This window comes from Oncorhynchus keta, chromosome 18 (genome assembly GCF_023373465.1).
Source record: "Oncorhynchus keta strain PuntledgeMale-10-30-2019 chromosome 18, Oket_V2, whole genome shotgun sequence".
Classification (NCBI taxonomy): Eukaryota; Metazoa; Chordata; class Actinopteri; order Salmoniformes; family Salmonidae; genus Oncorhynchus; species Oncorhynchus keta.
In genome coordinates this window covers 1,140,683-1,167,664 of record NC_068438.1, presented here as the reverse complement: position 1 = coordinate 1,167,664, position 26,982 = coordinate 1,140,683, and the positions used below count along the sequence as shown (strand labels likewise).

The 26,982-nt window shown below is 42.3% G+C and overlaps 1 protein-coding gene across 1 annotated transcript; it reads right to left on the bottom strand.

The window, feature by feature from the left end:
- Positions 1-12,592: 12,592 nt before the first annotated feature.
- On the bottom strand, positions 12,593-23,840 carry gmnc (geminin coiled-coil domain containing). The gene is made up of 5 exons (XM_035791413.2): positions 23,613-23,840; positions 22,732-22,906; positions 22,348-22,436; positions 15,534-15,650; positions 12,593-15,349 (listed from the first exon to the last, which is right to left on the bottom strand). The coding sequence occupies exons 1-5, from the start codon at positions 23,613-23,615 to the stop codon at positions 14,462-14,464; spliced, it is 1,272 nt and encodes a 423-aa protein (XP_035647306.1). The 5' UTR covers positions 23,616-23,840; the 3' UTR covers positions 12,593-14,461.
- Positions 23,841-26,982: the final 3,142 nt, after the last annotated feature.

The window sequence follows — 26,982 nt, the reverse complement described above, 5'->3', positions numbered from 1 at the left end:
TACTGCTTTCAACTCTCCCTTTTATCTCTCTCTCTTCCTTTCGCACCCTCAGACACACGCATGATCTGCATGTCTTATCATAACTCTGTAAAAATGATTCTCTATTCAAAACTTTACTTTCCTCAGGGCAGTAATTTACATCCACATTTCCTGATCCTCTCTTCCTGACACTGCTAAAAGGAAAGGACTGTTAAAGAAATGATGGTGAGATATGAATGTTTATTAATGTTGAAGCCATGTGTCGGTGTGTGTGTAACCGTGTCCTTATGTGTCCATGTGTGCGTGTCCTTGAGTGTATGTGTTTTTCCATACCTGCCTATGCCTGAACTAACGTACATTAATAACTGTATCTTTGCAAAAAGTTTAACACACACGGCCCAATCCTAATCTGTTTCACAGACCTCCATTAACGTGAAAGTGAAAGTGATAAATTAAGTGGATATATGGGTATAATCTGGTCACTTTTAACTACGGGAATGGTGAGAGCAGGGTTACATCCCAAATGACATTCTATTACCTATTTAGTGCCCTGCTTCTGACCAGCGCCTATGTGGCTCTGGTAACAAATAGTGCACTAGATAGTGAATAGGCTGCCATTTGGGATGCACACCAGAACAGTGTGTGCGGACCTGCTCTATTTGCTTGTACAACTGAAAACTTGTGTTGGATCTGCCCTGCAACTGATCAATTATGACTATGATTATGACTGATAAACATATATAATTGACCATATATATACTGCCTACAGTACCAGTGAAAGATTTGGACACACCTACTCAGGGTTTTCCTTTATTTGTACTATTTTCTACATTTTAGAATAATAGTGAAGACATCAAAACTATTGTGAGGACGTTGCTAAAAATGAAAAAAGAAAATGCAGTGTCAGGCGCAGGACATTGTTCTGAGTAATAATTCAAAATTGACTCAATAATAGGTAAGATTCCAACAAGGAACAAACACAATAATCCAAAGCACGAACAACGAGAATCCACATGACAAACAATAATGCACAAAACAGAGAGGGAAATCAGAGGGTTAAATAAGGAACATAATAAATGGAATGGAAACCAGGTGTGTATGATCAACACAAAACAAAATTAAAATTAAACTTGGATCGGTGGTGTCAAGAAAGCCCGTGACGTCGACTGCCGAATGCCGCCCGAAGAAGGAGAGGGACCAACTTCGGCCAAAGTCGTGAAAACTATGAAATAACACATATGGAATCATGTAGTAACCAATAAAGTGGTAAACAAATCAAAATATATTTTATATTTGAGATTTATTAAAGTAGCCACCCTTTGCCTTGATGACAGTTTTGCACACTTTTGGCATTCTCTCAACCAGCTTCATGAGGTAGTCACCTGGAATGCATTTCAATTAACAGGTGTGCCTTGTTAAAAGATTATTTCCTTATTAATGCGTTTGTGCCAATCAGTTGTGTTGTGACAAGGTAGGTTTGGTATACAGAAGACAGACCCATTTGGTAAAAGACCAAGTCCATATTATGTCAATAATATGTCCACAGTCAATCATTACTTTATGACTTGAAGGTCAGTCAATGCAGAAACATTTCAAGAACTTTGAAAGTTTCTTCAAGTCCAGTCGCAAAAACCATCGCGAGCTATGATGAAACTGGCTCACGTGAGGACCGCCACAGAACGGAACACCCAGAGTTACCTCTGCTGCAGAGGATACGTTCATTAGAGTTACCAGCCTCAGAAATTGCAGCCCAAATATATGCTTCACAGAGTTCAAGTAACAGACACATCTCAACATCAATTGTTCAGAGGAGACTAGGTGAATCAGGCCTTCATGGTTGATTTTGCTGCAAAGAAACCACTACTAAAGGACAACAATAATAAGAAGAGTCTTGCTTGGGAAAAAAACAATGAGCAGTGGACATTTGAACGGTGGAAATCTGTCCTTTGGTCTGAAGAGTCCAAATTTGAGATTTTTGCTTCCAACCGACGTGTCTTTGTTAGATGCAGAGTAGGTGAATGGATGATCTCCACATGTGTGGTTCCCACCGTGAAGCATAGAAGAGGAGGTGTGGGGGTGTTTTGCTGGTTACACGGTCAGTATTTTATTTTGAATTCAAGGTACACTTAACCAGCATGGCTACCACAGCATTCTGAAGTGATACACCATCCCATCTGGTTTGTGGTTACTGGGACCATCATTTGTTTTTCAACAGGACAATGACCCAAGACACCTGCAGGCTGTGTGGGGGCTATTTGATCAAGAAGGAGAGTGATGGAATGCTGCATCAGATGACCTGGCCTCCACAATCACCCGACCGCAACCAAATTGAGATGGTTTGGGATGAGTTGGACCGCAGAGCGAAGGAAAAGCAGCCAACAAATGCTCAGTATGTGTGGGAACTTCTTCAAGACGGTTGGAAAAGCATTCCAGTTGAAGCTGGTTGAGAGAATGCCAAGATTGTGCAAAGCTGTCATCAAGGTATAGGGTGGCTACTTTAAAGAATTGAACACTTTTTTGGTTACTACATGATTCCTTGTGTGTTATGTCATAGTTTTGATGTATTCACTATTATTCTACAATGTAGGAAATAGTAAAAATAAAGAAAAACCCTTGAATGAGTCAGTGTGTCCAAATATTTGACTGGTACTGTATTTGCTCAGGCAGTTTAGGGCATTGATTGAAGACCTGGTTCTTGAGAGATGTAGATGTTATCTATGATTGTATACTAGATTTTTGTGTATTTTAACTGTTGCTAGTGTTCTATAAAATGTGTTGTAATATTGTAATATGCAGGGCTCCCTTGTAAAATAGACCTAAGTCTCAATGGTACTCCCTGTTGAAATAAAGATAAAATTAAATAAATGTATTTTTTTCTGTCTGACTTTCTATTAGGTTTTCATAACATTGACACTATAGTTCCATAATGATGTTTAGTATACTTTGCATTCACTAGAAGTATGCATCCTTTTTAACAAAGTATTTATGAATTCTGACATTTTATGATTGGCATGTGATGTGTTCTTATTCTGAAAATGTACCCGTATTCATCATTCATGGTTTGAGTCATCTCCTGTCAGATGCCATGGTTGCACTTAGTTTGAAGATGTAATCCGGAGACCAGTGTTTTCTCTATCTCCTTGGATATCATAATTGAATTCCACTGATTTCAAAACTCAGTCCTCCAGAGAGTGGAGAGCAACACTTAGGCAGTTTTAATCAAATCAAACCAAATCAAATGTTATTAACAATTGTTTATAGACAGATTTATAGACAGATTATTTCACTTATAATTCACTGTATCACAATTCCAGTGGGCCAGAAGTTTACATACACTAAGTTGACTGTGCCTTTAAACAGCTTGGAAAATTCCAGAAAATGATGTCACAGCTTTAGAAGCTTTTGATAGGCTAATTGACATAATTTGAGTCAATTGAAGGTGTACCTGTGGATGTATTTCAATGCCTACCTTCCAGCTCTTTGCCTCTTTGTATGATAACATGGGAAAATCATAAGAAATCAGCCAAGACCTCAGAAAATAATTGTATACCTCCACAAGTCTGGTTCAACGTTGGGAGCAATTTCCAAACGCCTGAAGGTACCATGTTCATCTGTACAAACAATAGTCTGCAAGTATAAACACCATGGTACCAAGCAGCCGTCATACCACTCAGGAAGGAGATGTGTTCTGTCTCCTAGAGATGAACGTACTTTGGTGCGAAAAGTGCAAATCAATCCTAGAACAACAGACATATTGAAGCAACATCTCAAGACATCAGTCAGGATGTTAAAGCTTGGTCACAAATGGGTCTTCTAAATGGACTATGACCCCAAGCATACTTCCAAAGTTGTGGCAAAAAGGTCTTAATTAAAGGATCGGCGTCCCGTCAAAAGGGCAATTGTTAATCATTCAGCGTGTTATGTTAAGATTGCAGATTTCAGAGTAACAACAAATATGGTCTTATATCGGCTGAAAGCTTAAATTCTTGTTAATATACACTGTAACTGCACTTCCACTTTACAGTAGCTAAAATGCTAAAATGCCATGCTATTGTTTGAGGTGAGCTCCTAACAACAAAAAGGGTTTTTATCATCGCGATAGGTTTGATAAATTTAACTCTGAAGGTGAAATGTGTATTTACATTCTGAAATCTTGCTCTGATTTATCATCCCAAGGGTCCCAGAGATAACATGAAGTTGCGTTTTGTTAGATAAAATCCCTTTTCACATCATAAAAAGGTCCAAATAGCATGCACGATCGATTTTGTATTTCCACTCGTTTAAGTTGCAAAGAAAAGAATCTGTGAAAATCTCACCCTAAATGTTGTTTCAACGAGTCAAACCATATTCGTATCTATTCAGTTATAAGAGATCCTAGAAGGTAACAACACTTCACTATTTCATTAGGGGTGTAGTATATCCTATAGGACACCATATGGCACGCCATATAGGACGCCTTCATGGCACGCCAGTGACGCGTGCGGCCATCACTTGAACGACTGTATCTATCAACTGTACGTATGGATGGGCGATGTCAGAGTGGAATGGACTAAGATACATTAGAATAGTATAGAAAACAGTATATGTATATGAGATGAGCAATGCCAGATATGTAAACATTAAGTGACTTAGATACCATAGAATAGTACAGTATATACATATGAGATGAGTAATGCAATATATATACATATGAGATGAGTAATGCAATATATATACATATGAGATGAGTAATGCAATATATGTAAACATTACTTTGTGACTAAGACACCATAGAATAATATAGAATACAGTATATACATATGATAGGAGTAATGCCAGTAATGCCAGACTCTAAAATGCTGTCTTTCTAATACACGATAAATTAAAAAAACGTTAGACAGGATTACCTAGAGATACTAACCAGCTCAAATAGATAGAAGCCATGTATATGGCAGACCAATCCAAACTCATCTCACGACAAGTTCAGACCACTCATTATCTCAGCCATTCATGGCTAGCAGGAAGGTTGCTGACTTTTTCTTTAGCTAAACCAACTAGGATCGTAATTTAACAATTTTGTTAATATCTACAGATGACATGCACGTTTGTTATTAAGGCACATGAAAGTTCACATGTTCGAGAAGGCCTTTCTGCCCAGAAACGTATTTTGATTAAAAAAATAAAGTTTACGTTCAAACGGCTCTCCTGGGAAGTAGTGACCCGCGACATATGCCTAGTTTCCTGAAACGGGTCACATATTCATTTAAAGATATCATTATGTATTACATTTGATATGATCTAGGGCCCTCCTCAATCTGTAAAGATGAAGCATTACAGATTCCGCTATAGAAATGTAAAGGTCATTTCAGATTGAGCTGACATACCGTGAATGCAGTCTCCGCTAACTCTGGAACATTGCCTTTCAATTTCGATCACGCTGAAACGCTGAATTTCACTTGAGGCATGTCTTCGAGTGGTTATTATCACCGCATCAAACGAATTATCACGTGCATTCACGTAACAGGCGGGCTTAGAGCGTTGGACTAGTTAACCGTAAGGTTGCAAAATTGAGGTGTAAAGGTGTAAATAAAAGTGTAAAAAAAGTGTAGAGAGTGTAAAAAGGTGTAAAAAAAAACGTGTACCTAACCAACGTGTACCTAACCATAAAGACCAATGCCTTTCTTAAAATCAATACACAGAAGTAGATATTTTTAAACCTGCATATTTATCTTAAAGAAATCCAGGTTAGCAGGCAATATTAACCAGGTGAAATTGTGTCACTTCTCTTGCGTTCATTGCAAGCAGAGTCAGGGTATATGCAACAGTTGTGGCCGCCTGGCTCATTGCGAACTAATTTGCCAGAATTGTATGTAATTATGACATAACATTGAAGGTTGTTTATTGCAACAGGAATATTTAGACTGATCGATGCCACCCATTAGATAAAATACGGAACGGTTCCGTATTTCACTGAATTAATAACCGCCTTGTTTTCGAGATGATAGTTTCCGGATTTGACCATATCAATGACCTAAGGCTCGTATTTCTGTGTGTTATTATATTATAATTAAGTCTATAATTTGAAAGAGCAGTCTGACTGAGCGATGGTAGGCAGCAGCAGGCTCATAAGCATTCATTCAAACAGCACTTTCGTGAGTTTTGCCAGCAGCGCTGCTGTTTATGACTTCAAGCCTATCAACTCCCGAGATTAGGCTGGTGTAACGATGGGATGTGAAATGGCTAGCTAGTTAGCGGGGTGCGTGCTAATAGCGTTTCAAACATCACTCGCTCTGAGACTTGGAGTAGTTGTTCCCCTTGCTCTGCATGGGTAACGCTGCTTTGAGGGTGGCTGTTGTCGTTGTGTTCCTGGTTCGAGCCCAGGTAGGAGCGAGGAGAGGTACGGAAGCTATACTGTTACACTGGCAATACTAAAGTGCCTATAAGAACATCCATAGGTATATGAAATACAAATGGTATAGAGAGAAATAGTCCTATAATTCCTATAATAACTACAACCTAAAACTTCTTACCTGGGAATATTGAAGACTCATGTTAAAAGGAACCACCAGCTTTCATATGTTCTCATGTTCTGAGCAAGGAACTTAAACGTTAGCTTTCTTACATGGCACATATTGCACTTTTACTTTCTTCTCCAACACTTTGTTTTTGCATTATTTAAACCAAATTGAACATGTTTCATTATTTATTTGAGGCTAAATTGATTTTATTTATGTATTATATTAAGTGTTCATTCAGTATTGTTGTAATTGTCATTAATACAAATAAATAAAAAAATTGGCCGATTAATCGGTATCAGCTTTTTTTGTCCTCCAATAATCGGTATCGGTATCGACGTTGAAAAATCATAATCGTTCGACCTCTAATGCATAAGCATGGTAAATCGTTATGTCTCCTTGGCAACCCCAACCCCGGTGAGCACAAATCAGTTATGTGTGTGTGTGTGTGTGTGTGTGTGCTTAGTTTAATTGGGTTGATGGAGACTTGTGGTTTGTATGTGGTTACTCATCACAGTCAGAATGCCATAAAAACACATGAACCATTAAGCCGTGAGGAATCCGGGCATATGATTGGGGACACTGCACTACTCCTGTAGGGTGGGATCAAACAGGACAGGACACGCTTTTCAAAGCACCTATGTCTTCTTATCAATTGTTTTCAAAGGTGTGGTCGCATTTGGCACTTGTCGCCTCCGAAAAGTTACGCCTCATGTCTTTAAGCACTTGCACTCTGGGCTTCTCAAAGTAAGGCTCATAAGGCCCTGGTCAAACGTAACAAATAGATAAATAAGGAATAGGGTGCCACTTTGGAGCCCCCTTCCCCAGGGCAGGAGGGTCAGTGACTACAGAGGTTATACATCATATATTACCAAAATCCAATCAACCTCCAGAGACAACTGCTTGTTATTAATTGGAGACCGACTCTCTGCCTTGTGAATCTTTAACAGCGCTTGCTGTTTTAGTCATGGCTCTGTGACTCAAACAGGTATGTGTGTGTGTGGGTGTGTGTCTGTCAAGATGATCCACTCATGAATCAGCTAAAATTAAATAAATATTGGAATTTATGGATATCAGAATGAATGTATGCAACAACTTCTGAAAATGTACAATATCAAAGCATTAGCTAGCTGACATTTAAGTAGAAAACCTAAATCTTGATTTACAGTGTATTCAGAACCCTTCCCTTTTTCCACATTTTGTTACGTTACAGCCTTATTCTAAACTTTATTCAATATTTTTTCCCCTCATCAATCTACACACAATACCCTATAATGACAAAGTGAAAACAGGTTAAAAAAAAACTTTGTGCAAATGTATGAATAAAAAACAAACAGAAATACCTTATTTACATAAGTATTCAGACCCTTTGCTATGAGACTCGAAATTGAGCTCAGGTGCATCCTGTTTCCATTGATCATCCTTGAGATGTTTCTACAACTTCATCTGTGGTAAATTCAATTGATTGGACATGATTTGGAAAGGCACACACCTGTCTATATAAGGTCCCACAGTTGACAGTGCAGGTCAAGCAAAGAGGCTGCAGGAATTGTTCGTAGAGCTCCGAGACAGGATTGTGTCGAGGCACAGATTTGGGGAAGGGTACCAAAAAATGTATGCAGCATTGAATGTCCCCTAGAACACAGTGGCCTCCATCATTCTTAAATGTAAGAAGTTTGGAACCAACAAGTCTCTTCCTAGAGGTGTCCGACTGGCCAAACTGAGCAATCGGAGGAGAAGGGCCTTGGCCAGGGAGGTGAACAAGAACTCAATGGTCACTCTGACAGTGCTCCAAAGTTTCTCTGAGGAGACGGGAGAAACTTCCAGATGGACAACTATCTTTGCAACACTTCACCAATCAGACCTTTATGGTAGAGTGGCCAGACGGAAGCCACTCCTCAGTAAAAGGCACATGACAGCCCTCTTGGAGTTTGCGCAAAGGCACTTAAAAGACTCTCAGACCATGAGAACCACGATTCTCTTGGCGACTCTTTGGCCTGAATGCCAATTGTCATGTCTTGTGGAAACCTGGCACCATCCCTACGGTGAAGCATGGTGGTGGCAGCATCATGCTGTGGAGATGTTTTATAGCGGCAGAGACTGGGAGACTAGTGAGTATTGGAGGGAAAGATGAACGGAGTAAAGTACAGAGAGATCCTTGATGAAAACCTGCTCCAAAGCACTCAAGACCTCAGACTGAGGTTCACCTTCCAGCAGGACAACTATCCTAAACACACAGCCAAGACAACACAGGAGAGGCTTGGGACAAGTCTCTGAATGTCCTTGAGTGGCCCAGCCAGAGCCCGGACTTGAACCTGATCGAACACCTCTGGAAAGACATGAAAATAGTTGTGCAACAACGTGCCCCATCCAACCTGACAGAGCTTGAGAGGATCTGCAGAGAATGGGAGAAACTCCCCCAATACAGGTGTGCCAAACTTGTAGCGTCATACCCAAGAAATCCAGAGGCTGTAACTGCTGCCAAAGGTGCTGCAATAAAGTACTGGGTAAAGGGTCTGAATACTTATGTAAATGTGGTATTTCCGTTTTTTTTAACACATTTGTAAAAATCTGTTTTTTCTTTGTCATTACTGGGTATTGTATGTAGATTCATTTTAATCCATTTTAGAATAAAGCTGTCATGTAACAATATTTGGAAAAAAGTCTGAATACTTTCCAACTGCGCTGCAGCAATGTGTGACAACTCTTCCTAGACCACAATGACTACTCAGGCAACGGAGATGTTCCACTGCTCCATCCTAACCAGGATCATATTGCTACAGCCTATGTCTAAGGCCCCAAGCTATTGCTGCTCATGTACATGATGGTCAGGGAAAAACTCAGGCCCTTAGCGGTTGCATTGCCCACTGCTGGTGATGCTGATGGCATAGTGGTATTCGGTACTTTATTAGGATCCCCATTAGCTGTTGCAAAAGTAGCAGCTACTCTTCCTGGAGTCCACACAAAACATGAAACATAATAGAGAAATACATAATACAGAACGTCAATAGACAAGAAAAGCTCGAGGACAGAACTACATCAAATAAAATTAAAAAGGCACACGTAGCCTACATATCAATGCATACACACAAACTATCTTGGTCAAATAGGGGAGAGGCGTGGTGCCATGAGGTGTTGCTTTATCTAGGGTGGCAGGTAGCCTAGTGATTAGAGTGTTGGACTAGTAATTGAAAGGTTGCAAGATCGAATCCCCCAGCCGACAAGGTAAAAATCTGTCCGCTGTCATTAAAAATAAGATTTTGTTCTTAACTGACTTGCCTAGTTAAATAAAGGTTAAAAAAAACATTTTTTAAACCAGGTTTGCTGTTTATTTGAGCAATATGAGATGGAAGGACGTTCCATGCAATTAGGGCTCTATATAATGCTGTATGCTTTCTTGAATTTGTTCTGGATTTGGGGACTGTGAAAAGGCCCTTGATGGCATGTCTGGTGGAATAAGTGTGTGTGTCAGAGCTGTGTGTACGTTGACTATGCAAACAATTTGGGATTTTCAACACATTGATGTTTCTTATAAAAAGAAGAAGTGATGCAGTCAGTCTCTCCTCAACTCTTAGCCAAGAGAGACTGTCATGCATAGTATTTATATCAGCACTCTGATTACAATTAAGAGAAAAATGTGCCGCTTTGTTATGGGCCAGCAGCAGCTTAACTAGGTCTTTCCTTGCAGCACTGGACCACACGACTGGACAATAATCAAGATTAGACAAAACTAATGATCTGGTGGTGGTGATGGTGGTGTGAGTGTGTATGGTGTCTAGGGGGACGACGCATCCACTTTGACAGCTCATTAAAGGTTAATGAATAGTGGGCCAGTATGTTTGTGGTTGGAGCCACTGGGGGCCCATTGTTAATGTTACACTCACCTTGTTCTACTGAGTAAACCACACAGATAGTAAGGATCACTCATGTATGCAGTATGCAGCAGTGGTCACAACAGTAATACTAAACGACTGTATTCCAATCATAGAAAGATACAACCTCAGTAGTCTACCCCTGCCCACATACCATGGGGCTTCCAATGAGAAGGAGCATGATCAAGTGCAGATTCATCTTTTGCTGGAGTGAGTGGATTGGGTTTGGTAGAAGGCTCAACTCACTGCTGCCCCCTGTGTATATGATGGAGGACTGTGTAGAGGAGTGTGTGATTACATCATAAAGCCTTATCCTATTGTGACCAATAGGGTTTGAACCTGGGTTTCCTGCACACCAGAAGAGCATATCAGCCCACTTAGCCAAAGTTTAGGGAATTGCCTCGGGGAGCTAGTACAACTTTTCATCAGGTCTCAGGCGAACCTGATCACCAAACCACCTGTGTTGCAGTATGGAGGTTACATTAGTCCGACCATAAACCAAACTTATGCATCCCTCTCCACTTCACTATATCAGCCACCTGCACCTGCTATCTGGACCCCTATTTCCAGTTCACCGCCATTCCTAATTCCCTGCACTCCCCCTTTTATTCACCAGTACTCTACCCTACCCTGCTAGTGTTGGTTGTTGCACTGTGAAACCTGGGGTGTATATTCATTAGTGCATATAGTAGGGGGAAAAAATCCAACAAAAACAAAGTTTCTCATTGGACAAATTTAGGTCGGTCCATCCCCTCTTTGGGCTTTGCCTGAGAGTTTCCTTTTGCGAGGGTGGAGACTTTGCAAACTGGAACTCTCAATTTCTAACATGAATAGACCCAGAACTTAATCACGCAGCTGACCAAATTATGCACGATTTTAGTTCTGGGTTAGCTGAGATTACCAGGACAAGGACAAGGCTTAATCTGTATCCGGGAAACCGTCCGTCAGTGTCTAACTAAACTTTCTTTTCAAAGGATTGTTTGGTAATAGAGGGCCGAACTGTTCACTTAATTCTCTCCATTTAAGAACACCTGCCATAGGTACATTTGTATACGTGACTCTAACGTCAGTCTTTCCATTCCCCCTAGACGTGTAATATATGCCAGCGATGATGATAGTTTGAGCAGCTAGCAAGGCTGTCAGCTGGGTGAGAATAAACAATACGATCCCCTCAGAAACACTCGGGCCATATTGAGTTTCAGCAGGGTAGGCCCACTTAATGACCCCTTTGCCTCCCCGACACTTAGCCCAGAAAAAGAGGACCGACCGTGGGTTCACCAGCCAAGCCTCCTGTCTCAGGGTCTGTCTACCTTTATTAGATCTTACCAACCCAATCTGGTGGACATCTGTAGGGGCTTTACCTTGTCATTAAGGATAGACCACTCGCTCATGCACCACCATGGCTAACTCTGAGACTGAACTTTCCCTCAGACTCCGTAAGCTCTCAAGGGAGCCCGAGAGGGGGGGGGTGTATCCCGTCTTCCACCCCAGGGGATATAGCCCATCGTTACCTTGGTGGGCGGATCAGGGTGGGTATCTCTCCCGGGAGCTGCTGGTCGTCTTTTGTTTTTTATTAAAGGGGAACAAAAAGCTCCTGGAAAGTGTGGAGAGACAGGTGCCGGAGTGAGCTTAGTTAACGTAGCATGGCAGGTCATCCCTGTAACAAGGTTGGCTGGGTGTGGCCTAGGGTGGTCTAGCTGTCTATGCAGACTCCTTCTGATCATATATAACCCTGCAGCATGTGTTCGACTCCAGCCCACTGCTATTTCTGCACACTGTCTGCTCTATTGTTTCTCTATATGTCTGTTCTATCCAATAACCAAAAAATATGTGCGTTAGACTGCACCATTCCTTCACAAAAAAATGGTTGACTTGGTGCGACTATATCTCAATCTGAAGTCCAAGGACTTTGTTCCATCCTTATGCCATTGAGTTTCAGACGACTTGTCTTGGGGCAATCTATTGGTTGTCAAATTAGTCTTATGACAACATTTTTACTCAGCTTGTTCAGCATTGATGCAGTTCAAACACACATACTGCCCACAAGACAAGATAATTAGCCAATGAGCCATATGTGAAAAAAGGTTCAAGAGAGAAAAGGAATCATATCCACAAAAAAAAGTGTAAAGGGGTTGAGCAATGAAAAGAAGCGGATTCCACCGGTCCTGTGAAGACCACTCTTGTACAGTGGCTAAATCTAAAACCATCACCATCATGGGATAAAGGGTTACAAAAAAGCACGAGAAATGTGATCAAACTGGCTTTAAAGCAGATTATGTCAAAGTATGTGGAACAACATTCACAGAGAAAATTGCTAATCAGTATTTCTTTTTTTGATCACAAACTCAGGTCAACATACAAAATTTAAAAAATCACATTGTGTACATATAAACTCAAGAGACAGTGTATTACAGGGGTTTGTAGTGACTGGAAGGTCTCATTTTACTCTAGTTTTTGTCGGCAGTGTGTAAAACGCTTTCAGTAGGACCAGTTCTTTTTTCAAACACCAGGAAAAGCTCACTAGATATATACACCATAGATACACTATATATACAAAAGTATGTGGACATCCCTTCAAATTACTGGATTCAGCTATTTCAGCCACACCTGTTGCTGACAAAATCGAGCACACAGCCATGCAATCTCCATAGCCAAACATTGGCAGTAGAATGGCCTTACTGAAGAGCTCAGTGACTTTCAACGTGGCACCGTCATAGGATGCCACCTTTCCAACAAGTCAGCTTGTCAAATTTCTGCCCTGCTAGAGCTGCTTCGTTCAACTGTAAGGTCTGTTATTGTGAATTGGAAACGTACAGGAGCAACAACGTCTGTCCTCGGTTGCAACACTCACCACCGAGTTCCAAAATGCCTCTGGAAGCAACATCAGCACAAGAACTCTTCGTCATGAAATGGGTTTCCATGGCTGAGTAAATGCACACAAGCCTAAGATCACCATGCGCAATGCCAAGTCACGGCTGGAGTGGTGTAAAGCTTGCTGGAGTGGTGTAAAGCTTGCTGGAGTGGTGTAAAGCCCTGACCTCAACCCCATCGTCACCTTTGGGATGAATTGGAACGCCGACTGCGAGCCAGGCCTAATCGGCCAACATCAGTGCCCATCCTCACTAATGCTCGTGACTGAATGGAAGCAAGTCCCCGCAGCAATGTTCCAACGTTTAGTGGAAAGCCTTCCCAGAAGAGTGGAGGCTGTTATAGCAGCAAAACGGAGACCCGCTCCACATTAATCCCCATGATATTGGAATGAGATGTTTGACGATCAGGCGTCCACATACTTTTGGTCAAATTAGTGTATCCATGGTGTAAATCTAGGGAGCGTGTCCTTGGGTACCGGTCAGATACTGTGCCTTGTTTGATTGAGCCCCGATTGCTAGCATCACAACTTTTTACTGACCATTTGAAATGACTAAAGAAAAACTCTGTTCCCTATAACGCCATTGACACTCAAAGTAGGGTTAATATGTAGTAGGATTATTTACACATTCAAATTAAACTAGTAGACTTCTGTCGGGCACTTTTGTCAGGCAGCTGTCTTATTAATGTCTCATTAATAACATTGTTATAGCTTAGGGGTAAATTTGATCAACATCTACAGGCTACATTTTACAACCTGTTTACTATCTGTAAACGTTGTGTTGTTCTTCTACAGTACAGGTGAAGTGTTCAAAGTGCTCAAGGCTGTAAGCACTAGGCAGTGTGACTTTGACAAACTGCACTGCTGCTTTAAGGCTGTTTTTTCCAGTTATGTGTATGCAGCTGAAGGGTACAGGGCAGTGCTTTACTTCTCTATGGTTAACAGTGTTTTATTGCAACAAGGGCAATTGTCTCTGTGGCAGTCATTCTCTCTTTTAGAACAGCAAGTTATCCAACGTCCTTTGGATTAGCAGCTAGCTACCTCTTATGCTTTTCCTTCAGGCCTATGCACAAACACAGTTACCTACGCAAAATGGCGATCCTAAGTATTTGCGTCTAGTTATTTGCATCTTGTTACAAATCACGGGGCTGCAACGTTTGCTTATTCTTGCTATGCAACTACGCAGGGTCGCTAATTTGCATAGCTTATTGTAGTTCTTGCCTCTGTCCGTAGGACATAAATGAGGCTTACAGGCCTTGTTTGGGGACCCAGGTGAAGTTCCAGCCTCCCAGGGTGTCCTTGCGGACGAAGGCCTGTCCCTGAGGAAAGCTGTGTGTCTTGAGTCTGACGCTGCTGGAAGGGTTTAGGGACATGCTGAAAGCTAGCTCTGTCCGGCCACGTGGGGTAGACAGTTCAGGGTACTGAGTCGTCACATCACCCCCTACAGGACTGGAGGGGCTACGGTAGTGAGGGCTGGGTGTGTGGTACAGCCCTGGACTACTGTCCTGAGACAGGTTGGGAGAGGAGGCTAAGATTGGTCTGAATGGCTGTATTGGGTCAATTGACGAGAGAGTGTTGACTAATTGGGGCAGTGGGGCCTGGAAATTGGGGGTGACTTCTATGCTAGGGCTGTATGGAGTAGAAGGCACAGTTCCAGTGAAGTTAGAGACGGAGTCTGTAGAGACACTGTAGGCACTGTTGGTGTTAAAGCAGTAATCAGTGTATAGTCCTACACTGGCACCATGACCAGGGCCATCAGTAGGTGTGTCATAAGCGGTGGATTTATGATCGGTTGTTTGGCAGTAGTCACCAGAGGAGTCTGTGATGGTGCTACATTTGGTGAGGGAGTCAATGGAGGAGTTAAAGCTGTATTCAGTGGATGTTGTATCGATGGTGTCCTCGTCCTTCAGGCCCAAGGTCTGCAGGATCCACAGGTCCACAGGTGGGGTGCTGGCTAGCTCCTCTTCTGAACAGAACTGCAGGGACAAGTTCCGGCAGGTCCGTTTCACCTGAGAACCAAGGAGAAGCTGACTGGCACTGAGGTTCCGGAATTCTCCAACACCATGCAGATTCTGGATTTCGGAATTCCGCTTCCGGTCCCTCTTCCTATCGCCACTCTGAGCAGAGAGAAGTCTCTATGGAAAAGGAGGAACACAAGTAAGGAGGCTGTTTGAGAGAAACTACACCTCTGTAAACTGGGAAATTGGGCTTTACAAAGGGCACACTTATTATGCTACATTTAGAGATAACTAGAGATAAATTCAGCTGAAATGAATGAATCAATCAGTCATGAATAATCTTTGATTATGAAGTAATTACCTTTGTTTTTTCCTCCAACGTTTTCACAAATGAAGAGTTTAAGAATTCTTTGAGTTTGTTATTTTCCTCATGCAGTCTTGCCAGTTCCCCCTCTCTCTGTATCAACGTGTCTTGAAGCTTAGGAAAATAAAAGACAAATGTGTAAGTATCTACAGTACAAATTATATATTCATTATTTTATTTACTCATTTGAAGAAGAAGAAGAAGATGATGAAAAATCCATTTTAGTGGCCCCACTCTTGACGGCAAAATGAAAAAATGTGGTTTTAAAGTGAATTTCCTGCAATTCGACACATTTTGTTATAACACATTTCCTGCAATTCTACCCATTTTGCCATGGGGTGGAGAAACAATGTTTGTGGGTTTAAAGCTAATTTCCTGCAATTCTACACATTTTGCCATGACTTTTGTCATTTTAATGATATCTGAGTGAAAGTGACTAGCAAAATCAATGGAGGCCACCTGGAGATCGTTATTTGGTCAAGATTTACTACATGTTTAGACAGCTGCCTAGACTAACTATCAGTTTTTCACACAACCAGAAGTTAGCTAGTTAGATTTAACCTAGCGTTAGCTAGTTAGATAAAACATGACACAACTAAAAATGACTAAAACCTTAAATGTAAATTCGAACTAGCTACTACCCAGGAGAAAGCTCATGTTCGTTCCAACATATCAACATTTATTGACATTCATACTAATCAAATCAAACTTTGTCAAATGCGCCGAATACAACAAGTGTAGACCTTTTTTTATTTTTTTATTTAATCTTGTTTTAACCAGGTAGGCTAGTTGAGAACAAGTTCTCATTTACAACTGCGACCTGGCCAAGATAAAGCAAAGCAGTTTGACACATACAACAACACAGACTTACACATGGAATAAACAAACATACAGTCAATAATACAGTAGTCTACATACAGTGTGTGCAAATGAGGTAAGATAAGGGACGTAAGGCAATGAATAGGCCATAGTGGCGAAGTAATTACAATATAGCAATTAAACACTGGAGTGATAGATGTGCAGAAGATGAAGGTGCAAGTAGAGATACTGGGGTTCAAAGGACCAAAAAAAATAAAAAATAAAGTATGGGGATGAGGTAGTTGGATGGGCTAATTACAGATGGGCTATGTACATGTGCAGTGATCTGTGAGCTGCTCTGACAGCTGGTGCTTAAAGTTAGTGATGGAGATATGAGTCTCCAGCTTCAGTGACTTTTGCAGTTCGTTCCAATCATTGGCAGCAGAGAACTGGAAGGAATGGCGGCCAAAGGAGGAATTGGCTTTGGGGGTGACTAGTGAAATGTACCTGCTGGAGCGCGTGCTACGGGTGGGTGCTGCTATGGTGACCAGTGAGCTGTGATAAGGCGGGGCTTTACCTAGAAAATACTTGTAGACGACCTGGAGCCAGCTGGTTTGGCGACGAGTATGAAGTGAGGGCCAGCCAACGAGAGCGTACAGGTCTCAGTGGTGGGTAGTATATGGGGCTTTGGTGACAAAAGTGATGACACTGTGATAGACTGCCTCCAATTTGCTGAGTAGAGTGTTGGGGGCTATTTTGTAAATGACATCGCCGAAGTCGAGGATCGCTAGGATAGTCAGTTTTACGAGGGTATGTTTGGCAGCATGAGTGAAATAGGAAGCCGATTCTAAATTTAATTTTGGATTGGAGATGCTTTATGTGAGTCTGGAAGGAGAGTTTACAGTCTAACCATACACCTAGGTAGAGTTGTATGGCATTGAAGCTTGTCTGGAGGTTACTTAACACAGTGCTCAAAGGGCCAGAAGTATACAGAATGGTGTCGTCTGCGTAGAGGTGGATCAGAGAATCACCAGCAGCAAGAGCGACATCATTTATGTATACAGAAAAGAGAGTTGGCCCGAGAAATGAACCCTGTGGCACCCCATAGAGACTGCCAGATGTCCGGACAACAGGCCCTCCGATTTGACACACTGAACTCTATCAGATAAGTAGTTGGTGAACAAGGCGAGGCAGTCATGTGAGAAACCAAGGCTGTTGAGTCTGCCGATAAGAACGTGGTGATTGACAGGGTCGAAAGCCTTGGTCAGATCGATGAATACGGCTGCACAGTATTGTCTCTTATCGATTGCGGTTATGATATCGTTTAGGACCTTGAGCATGGCTGAGGTGCAGCCATGACCAGCTTGGAAACCAGATTGAATAGCGGAGAAGGTACGGTAGGATTCGAAATGGTCGGTAATCTGTTTGTTAACTTGGCTTTCGAAGACCTTAGAAAGGCAGGGTAGGATAGATATAGGCCAGACCTATATCACGGCAGCTTTATCGCGGCAGCTATATCGCGGCAGCTTTTTGATCGCGGCAGCTTTTCAATCTTTAGGGATCTCAGACTTTTCAAAAGAGAGGTTGAACAGGCTAGTAATAGGGGTTGCAACAATTTTGGCACATCATTTTAGAAAGAGAGGGTCCAGATTGTCTAGCCCGGCTGACTTGTAGGGGTCCAAATTTATCTTGAAACATGTAGGTATTACAGACTCTGTCAGGGAGAGGTTGAAAATGTCAGTGAAGACTCTTGCTAGTTGGTCCGCGCATGCTTTGAGTGCACGTCCTGGTAATCCGTCTGGCCCCGCGGCTTTGTGAATGTTGACCTGTTTAAAGGTCTTACTCACATCGGCTATCGAGAGCGTTATCACACAGTCGTCCAGAATAGCTGGTGCTCTCATGCATGCTTCAGTGTTGCTTGCCTCGAAGCGAGCATAAAACTGAGTGTTACTGTGTAACTTTTTGTATTTTTGTATTTTTTGCTTTAGTTAATTTGGTAAATATTTTCTTAACTCTTCTTGAACTGCACTGTTGGTTAAAAGCTTCTAAGTAAGCATTTCACGGTAAGGTCTACACTTGTTGTATTCTGAAGACAAACAATGTATACGAAATGCTTCAGTCTGGTTTTAGACCCCATCATTGCACTGAGACTGCACTTGTGAACGTGGTAAATTACCTTTTAATGGCATCAGACCGAAGCTCTGCATTTGTCCTCGTGGTCCTAGACTTTAGTGCTGCTTAGTGCTGCCATCGATCACCACATGCTTTTGGAGAAATAGGAAGCCCAAATTGGTCTACATAGACAAGTTCAGGCCTGGTTTAGATCTTATCTGTCGGAAAGATATCAGTTTGTCTCTGTGGATGGTTTCAACTGTAAATGTCGGTATTCCTAAAGGTTCCGTTTTAGGACCACTATTGTTTTCACTATATATTTTACCTCTTGGTGATGTCATTTGGAAACATAATGTTAACTTTCACTGCTATGCGGGTGACACATAGCTGTACATTTCAACGAAACATGGTGAAGCTGGAGGCCTGTGTTTCAGACATAAGGAAGTGGATGGCTGCAAACTTTCTACTTTCAAACTCGGACAAAACAGAGATGCTTGTTCTAGGTCCCAAGATACAAAGAGATCTTCTGTTGAATCTGACAATTAATCTTGATGGTTGTACAGTCGTCTCAAATAAAACTGTGAAGGGCCTCGCCGTTACTGTGGACCCTGATCTCTCTTTTGACGAACATATCAAGACTGTTTCAAGGACAGTTTTTTTCCATCTACGTAACATTGCAAAAATCCTACATTTTCTGTCCAAAAATGATGCAGAAAAATGTATCCATGCTTTCGTCACTTCTAGGTTTAGACTACTGCAGTGCTCTACTTTCCGGCTACCCGGATAAAGCACTAAATAAACTTCAGTTAGCTCTAAATATGGCTGCTAGAATCCTGACTAGAACCAAAAAATGTGATCATATTACTCCAGTGCTAGCCTCCCTACACTGGCTTCTTGTTAAGGCAAGAGCTGATTTCAAGGTTTTACTGCTAACCTACCAAGCATTACATGGGCTTGCTCCTACCCATCTTTCCGATTTGGTCTTGCCGTACATACACATCCACAAGATTGTCCCTAGAATTTCTAAGCAAACAGCTGGAGGCAGGGCTTTCTCCTATAGAGCTCCGTTTTTATGGAATGGTCTCACTACCAATATGAGAGACGCAGACTCGGTCTCAACCTTTAAGTCTTTATTGAAGACTCATCTCTTCAGTAGGTCCTATGATTGAGTGTAGTCTGGCCCAGGTGAAGGTGAACGGAAAGGCACTGGAGCAACGAACCGCCCTTGCTGTCTCTGCCTGGCCGGTTCCCTTCTCTCCATTGGGATTCTCTGGCTCTAACCCTATTACAGGGGCTGAGTCACTGGCTTACTGGTGCTCTTCCATGCCGTCCCTAGGAGGGGTGCGTCACTTGAGTGAGTTGAGTCACTGACGTGGTCTTCCTGTTTGGGTTGGCCGTGGCATTGATCTTTGTGGGCTATACTCGGCCTTGTCTCAGGATGGTAAGTTGGTGGTTGACGATATCCCTCTAGTGATGTGGGGGCTGTGCTTTGGCAAAGTGGGTGGGGTTATATCCTGCCTGTTTGGCCCTGTCCGGGGGTACCATCGGGTGGGGCCACAATGTCTCCTGATCCCTCCGGTCTCAGCCTCCAGTATTTATGCTGCAGTAGTTTATGTGTCGGTGCTAGGGTCAGTCTGTTATATCTGGAGTATTTCTCCTGTCTTATCCGGTGTCCTGTGTGAATTTAAGTATGCTCTCTCTAATTCTCTCTTTCTTTCTTTCTTTCATTCTTTCTTTCTCTCTCTCGGAGGACCTGAGCCCTAGGACCATGCCTCAGGACTAACTGGCATGATGACTCCTTGCTGTCCCCAGTCCGCTTGGCCGTGCTGCTGCTCCAGTGTCAACTGTTCTGCCTGCGGCTATGGAACCCTGACCTGTTCACTGGACGTGCTACCTGTCCCAGACCTGCTGTTTTCAACTCTCTAGAGACAGCAGGAGCAGTACAGATACTCTCAATGACCAGCTATGAAAAGCCAATTGACATTTACTCCTGAGGTGCTGACCTGTTGCACCCTCGACAACTACTGTGATTATTATTATTTGACCATGCTGATCATTTATGAACATTTGAACATCTTGGCCATGTTCTGTTGTAATCTCCACCTGGCACAGTCAGAAGAGAACTGGACACCCCTCATAGCCTGGTTCCTCTCTTTGTTTCTTCCTAGGTTTTGGCCTTTCTAGGGAGTTTTTCCTAGCCACCGTGCTTCTACACCTGCATTGCTTGCTGTTTGGGGTTTTAGGCTGGGTTTCAGCACTTTGAGATATCAGCTGATGTATTCGGCGCATGTGACAAATAAAGTTTGATTTGATTTGAGGTGGTATACACCTCAATGCCATTGGATGAATCCGGAAACTTATTCCAGTCTGTGCTAGCAAAATGGTCCTGTAGCGTAACATCCGCGTCATCTGACCATTTCCGTATTGAGCGAGTCACTGGTACTTCCTGATTTAGGTTTTTGCTTGTAAGCAGGAATCAGGGGGATAGAATTATGGTCATATTTGCCAAGTGGAGGGCAGGGGAGAGCTTTGTATGCATCTCTGTGTGAGAAGTAAAGGTGGTCTAGAGTCTTTTTTCCTCTGGTTGCACATGTGACATGCTGGTAGAAATGAGGTAAAACGGATTTAAGTTTGCCTGCATTAAAGTCCCCGGCCAGTTTCTTGTTTGCTTTTGGCCTTATAAAGTTGGTTGAGTGCGTTCTTAGTGCCAGCATCGGTTTGTGGTGGTAAATAGACGGCTACGAATAATATAGATAATAACTCTCTTGGTAGATAGTGTGGTCGACAGCTTATTATAAGGTACCCTACCTCAGGCGAGCAATACCTCAAGCCTTCTTTAATATTAGACATCGCGCACCAGCTGTTATTGACAAATAGACACACGACCCCACCCCTCATCTTACCAGACGTAGCTTCTCTGTTTTGCCGGTGCGTGGAAAATCCCGCCAGCTCCATATTATCTGTGTTGTCGTTCAGCCAAGACTCGGTGAAACATAAAATATTACAGTTTTTAATGTCCCGTTGGTAGGCTAATCTTAATTGAAGTTCATCAATTTTATTTACCAATGATTGCACGTTGGCCAATACAATGGATGGAAGTGGGGGTTTACTTGCTCACCTACGACTTCTCAGAAGGCAGCCTGACCTCCGTCCCCTTTTAATCCATCTTTTTTTCACGCAAATGATGGGGATTTGGGCCTGTTTCCTAGAAAGTAGTATATCATTCGTGTCGGACTCGTTAAAGGAAAAGCTTCTTCCAGTTTGAGGTGAGTAATCGCTGTTCTGAAGCCCAGAAGTTATTTTTGGTCATAAAAGACGGCAGCAGCAACATTATGTACAAAATAAGTTTAAAAAACAACACACTAAAAAATAGCACAGTTGGTTATGAGCACGTAAAACATAGCCATCGTCTCCAGCACCATTATTCGGCCCTTTTGTACACTTTTTACTTAAACGTACTTTGTTGATGCCAACAACAATTACTTTTCCAAGTGCGGTGAGCAATGATGGTGGTGCTGCACAGTGATTCTTCTCTCACTCACACACTGCCACAATGCTTGTATTAACCGAGATTGAGAATGAAGCAGTCAGTGGAGGTGGGGGAAGTGACTCACATTCCAGCAGCAGAGGCCTTTTCAAAATAAAAGTTCCTCATTGAATCTGGTGAGAAACATTTTTTTTTTTAAAGTATTGTGAATTGCTGTATTTATTTTATTATTGAGATGGGGGGCATTTGACCTGCTTCTAACATTGGGGGGAGATGTCCCCCCTGTCCCTCTGGTCCTATGCCCCTGTACACAGGTAGCACCTGTAATTGCCCCTGTACACAGGTAACACCTATGCCCCTGCACACAGGTAGCACCTGAAGAAACTCTCCAGTTTTGTTAGTGTAAATAGCTACCTGCTTGTTTCTCTGCAAATGTGGTGACAGGTGGTCAGTCCAGATTGGGTCAGGTCGAGAGGTCCCAAAGTCCAAGCAAGAGTAGAGTTCTAGTTTGGAGAGAAGACAGAGACATTGCCCTAAATATCAGAAATACAACAATAATAGCAGCAAATAGCAGTAAAGGCCTGTGATAGCTGGGCCTAAATGAGTAAGTAATGTGTACAGTAGAGAAAATAAAATAATAATTTGAAGAAAAAAAAACAGAAGATGTGATTTTAAATAAATCCTACTATCTGCTATCCAAATGAGGAAAATTCCAGTGATAAACGAGCCAGCCACATGGAGGCTCGCGCTGAACCTGGCATATCACTGTGAAGTAAATTTTAATTTCAACAGACTTACCCCGCTGTGTTGGCTCGTGCTGGCATGCTGTGTCGTCCGGGGGACCAGCGGCCCAAAAGGAGGCCACAGTCACCGTGGAAACGTCAACACTGTCTGCCGACGTTGGGGCTGGGTAAGGGCAGTTGTAGAGTTGGCCCCCTACAAAGCTCAGATCTTGACAAGTCAGGGCAGTGCTCTGTAAAACAAATAGGCAGGAGGGATACCTCATCAATAAAGTGAAAGTTTATCAATAAAAGTCGTAATTGTATATTATAACATATTCATAATGATCAATTGTGACAATAATCCATCACCTAATGCAGACAGATGTGATAAATTGTGAACTCTCTCTGTCTCTCTTACTTTCTAGCATGGAACTATTCAATAAATTGGCTTCAATGAAGTTTAGATGCAACATCCTTATTTGATGTGAATTACAGTCAGATTGAATAAACACACTATCAGATGTAAATATAACTGAATAATTAAATCAACGCCACAAGCAATCCATAATTTCTCATGCCGTAATGTGATATACGGATAAAGATCCTCGAGAGTTATAGCGATCAACATGATCTATCTACCTGTTGCGTCTGCCTTAATCCAGACTGTGCAAATTCTCGATCATGACTCCCGCTCACAAAATCTCAGCATTTCAGTCCACATTGTAGGTAGGCTACGCTGTTTTACAAAACTTGAATCAAAATGTATTTACAAAACGAGTCACATGCAAATCTGCAAATGCACCAAATTGCCGGTGAACACTGTGCGTAAAAATACGCATCATGGTCACCATGCGCGGATGAACACTAACACAACAATAAAGTCCATGTTATTAGGAAAATGGACAACAAGACATACATACATGTGTAACTGTCAAATTATGTGACCAAGGCACTCACCATGGTGAAGGTAGGGTCACACGGAGTAGGGCGCGTGTGGGGCTCCGGGAACGCTCCGAACCTGTAAGGAGAACTGCTGCGTGGGTTGGGGGAGGTGAGTAAGTAGACTATAACTAATCTTAATTTTGCAGGAGTAGTAAAGCCTGAGCTCTATCCCCTCTCTCCAAGCAATCTGATTTGACGATCTAAAGCTGTCAAACTTGTGACGTGTGATATTGGACAGTTGGAGTCTTGGTGATCCACATCTGCGCCGCTTGTTTAATTTCATAAGAACGAATCTCTTAATGTATTAGCCTACACTGATGCTTATTGTATTTTGCAAGGTGCATGAGTATATAGCCTCATGATCAAGTAATTCTGCTCAGAAGGAGATATGATGGGGAGATAAAAAATAATCTTAGGGCATCTGTGCGCGGGACTGAATCCATTGGATGGCGCAGAGTTAATGTTTAAACCAAGAACAGATAGACATGGGGAATGAATCGTCTGTCATGGCTAGACATGCATATACCCCCACCTCAACTCAACTGGCAGTTAAAAGACAGGAACATACCCCTGAGTGACACATTAACATGGCATTGTATGAGACATGAGGTAAGAGAGAGAGAGAAGGGAGGGGCAGATTTGAGGAAGGAGGAGGAAGAGGGTAGGGGTGTACTGTATTTATTGTAATGATGCTGGTGGTATATTTTCTAAACGATTTCTAGCTTCAACTGTGCATTAGATCAATTGAGCAATAGACTCTTGGCTACATACATGTTCCAGAGAATGAGGAATGAGTTAGTGAGACATTCCATCCTCAGTGTCATATTGCATGATAGCTTAAATATCCTGAACAGTCATTCTGAAAATAAATGTTTCTCTCATGGCTAACTACCAGCAGGATGTTTGAAAAGAGGCTATGTCAAGTAAAAAAAATATGATGTTGACTGTTCATGGTTGCAATTCATAGCAATCTAGTTTCTGTAATGTTTATTATCATGACCCTCACACCTCATGATTATATTTGCACATACAGTGCATTCGGGAAAGTATTCAGACCACTTGACTTTGTTCATATTTTTGTTATATTACAGTCTTATTGCATTTCCCCTCATCAATTTACACACAATACCCCTTAATGACAAAGCAAAAACAGGCTTTTAGACATTTTTGCAAATGTATATACAAAACCCCCCTGAAATATCACATTTACATAAGATTTCACTAACTCAGCCACATAACTAAGCCCTTTACAAAGCACTTTGTTGAAGCACCTTTGGCAGCGATTACATCCTTGAGTCTTCTTGGGTATGACGCTACAAGGTTGGCACCCCGGTATTTGGGGAGTTTCTCCCATTCTCTCTGCAGATCCTCTCAATCTCTGTCATATTGGACGGGGAGCGTCGCTGCACAGCTATTTTCAAGTCTCTCCAGAGATGTTCAATCGAGTTCAAGTCTGGGCTCTGGCTGGGCCACTCAAGGACACCTGCGTTGTCTTGGCTGTGTGCTTAGGGTCATTGTCCTGTTGGAAGGTGAACCTTCGCCCCAGTCTGAGGTCCTGAGCACTCTGGAGCAGGTTTTCATCAAGTATCTCTCTGTACTTTGCTCTGTTCATCATTGCCTCCATCCTGACTAGTCTCCCAGTCTCTGCCGCTTAAAAACATTCCCACAGCATGATGCTGCCACCACCATGCTTTCCTCCAGTGACGCTTGGCATTCGGGTCAAAGAGTTCAATCTTGGTATCTTCAGACCAGAAATCTTGTTTCTCATGGTCTGAGAGTCTTTAGGTGCCTTTTGGCAAATCCAAGCAGGCTGTCATGTGCCTTTTACTGAGGAGTGGCTTCCCTCTGGCCGCACTACCATAAAGGGCTGATTGGTGGAGTGCTGCAGAGATGGTTGTCCTTCTGGAATGTTCTCCCATCTCCTCAGAGGAACTCTGGAGCTCTATCTGAGTGACCATCGGGTTCTTGTTCACCTCCCTGACCAAGCAAGGCCCTCCCCCGATTGCTCAGTTTGGCCAGGAGGCCAGCTCTATGAAGAGTCTTGGTGGTTCCAAACGTCTTCCTTTTAAGAATGATGGAGGCAACTGTGTTCTTGGGGACCTTCAATGCTGCAGACATTTTTTGGTACCCTTCCCCAGATCTGTGCTTCGACGCAAATCCTGTCTCGGAGCTGTACAGACAATTCCTTTGAACCCATGGCTTGATTTTTGCTCTGACCTCCACTGTCCACTGTGGGACCGTATGTACAGGTGTGTGCCTTTCCAAATCATGTCCAATCAATTGAATGTACCACAGGTGGACTCCAATCAAGTTGTAGAAACATCTCAAGGATGATCAATGGGAACAGGATGCACCTGATCTCAATTTCGAGGCTCATCGCAAAGGGTCTGAATGTCACTTATGTAAACAAGGTATTTCTGTTTTTTATTTTTTAGACAGACAGACAGACAGACAGACAGACAGACAGACAGACAGACAGACAGACAGACAGACAGACAGACAGACAGACAGACAGACAGACAGACAGACAGACAGACAGACAGACAGACAGACAGACAGACAGACAGACACACACACACACACACACACACACACACACACACACACACACACACACACACACACACACACACACACACACACACACACACACACACACACACACACACACACACACACACACACACACACACACACACACACACACACACACACACACACACACACACACACACACACACACACACACACACCCTTGTTTCAGACCAGTAGCATATAATGGATCCTATTGTATCAGATATTATTGTAGTTGGTGCTGTATATTAACTAATATACATGGGTTCTAACTTGAAAAATGTGTTGTTAGTTTACAAATTTTTGCCTCCCCACATATAAAAACCACAAAGTCTACTGGAAAGGCCGAACGCAAAATGGTCATTTTGATGACTCACATGGTGAGCCTACTGTACATGATAAGCTGATGTGTTTAAGTATGGAATACGTCTGTGAGGATTTTTCTACACTATTCACAACATATTTACACAATAGCAATCTTTATAGGATAAAAAATCTAATTTAATCAATTACATGTGGAAAAACCTATTTGAGTGAACGTTATCAAGCCAGCAGCAGATGAAACTGAAAGTGTATTCTCTCCTCCCTCTCTCCCCGGTTTGAGCTGGCAGCTATCACTGTCTAGCTGACTAGCTTTAGGATATTTACTAGCCTATACAAGTGACAATCTTAGCTGTTATCGACATATGGCAGTACACAAACACAATCCAGCTCACTTATTTTGAAAGCTAGAAAGAAAAAGAAACAGAAACGGAGATAGAGTATAGCTAGCTATAGCAGGCTAACGTTAGCTGATGCCTCTTCAGCAAGA

Coding starts and splice junctions, on each gene's coding strand:
- gmnc (XM_035791413.2), bottom strand. Junction 22,437..22,731: donor GCACGAGCCAACACAGCGGG/GTAAGTCTGTTG, acceptor TCTCCAAACTAG/AACTCTACTCTTGCTTGGAC. Junction 15,350..15,533: donor CGTTGGAGGAAAAAACAAAG/GTAATTACTTCA, acceptor CCTTTTCCATAG/AGACTTCTCTCTGCTCAGAG.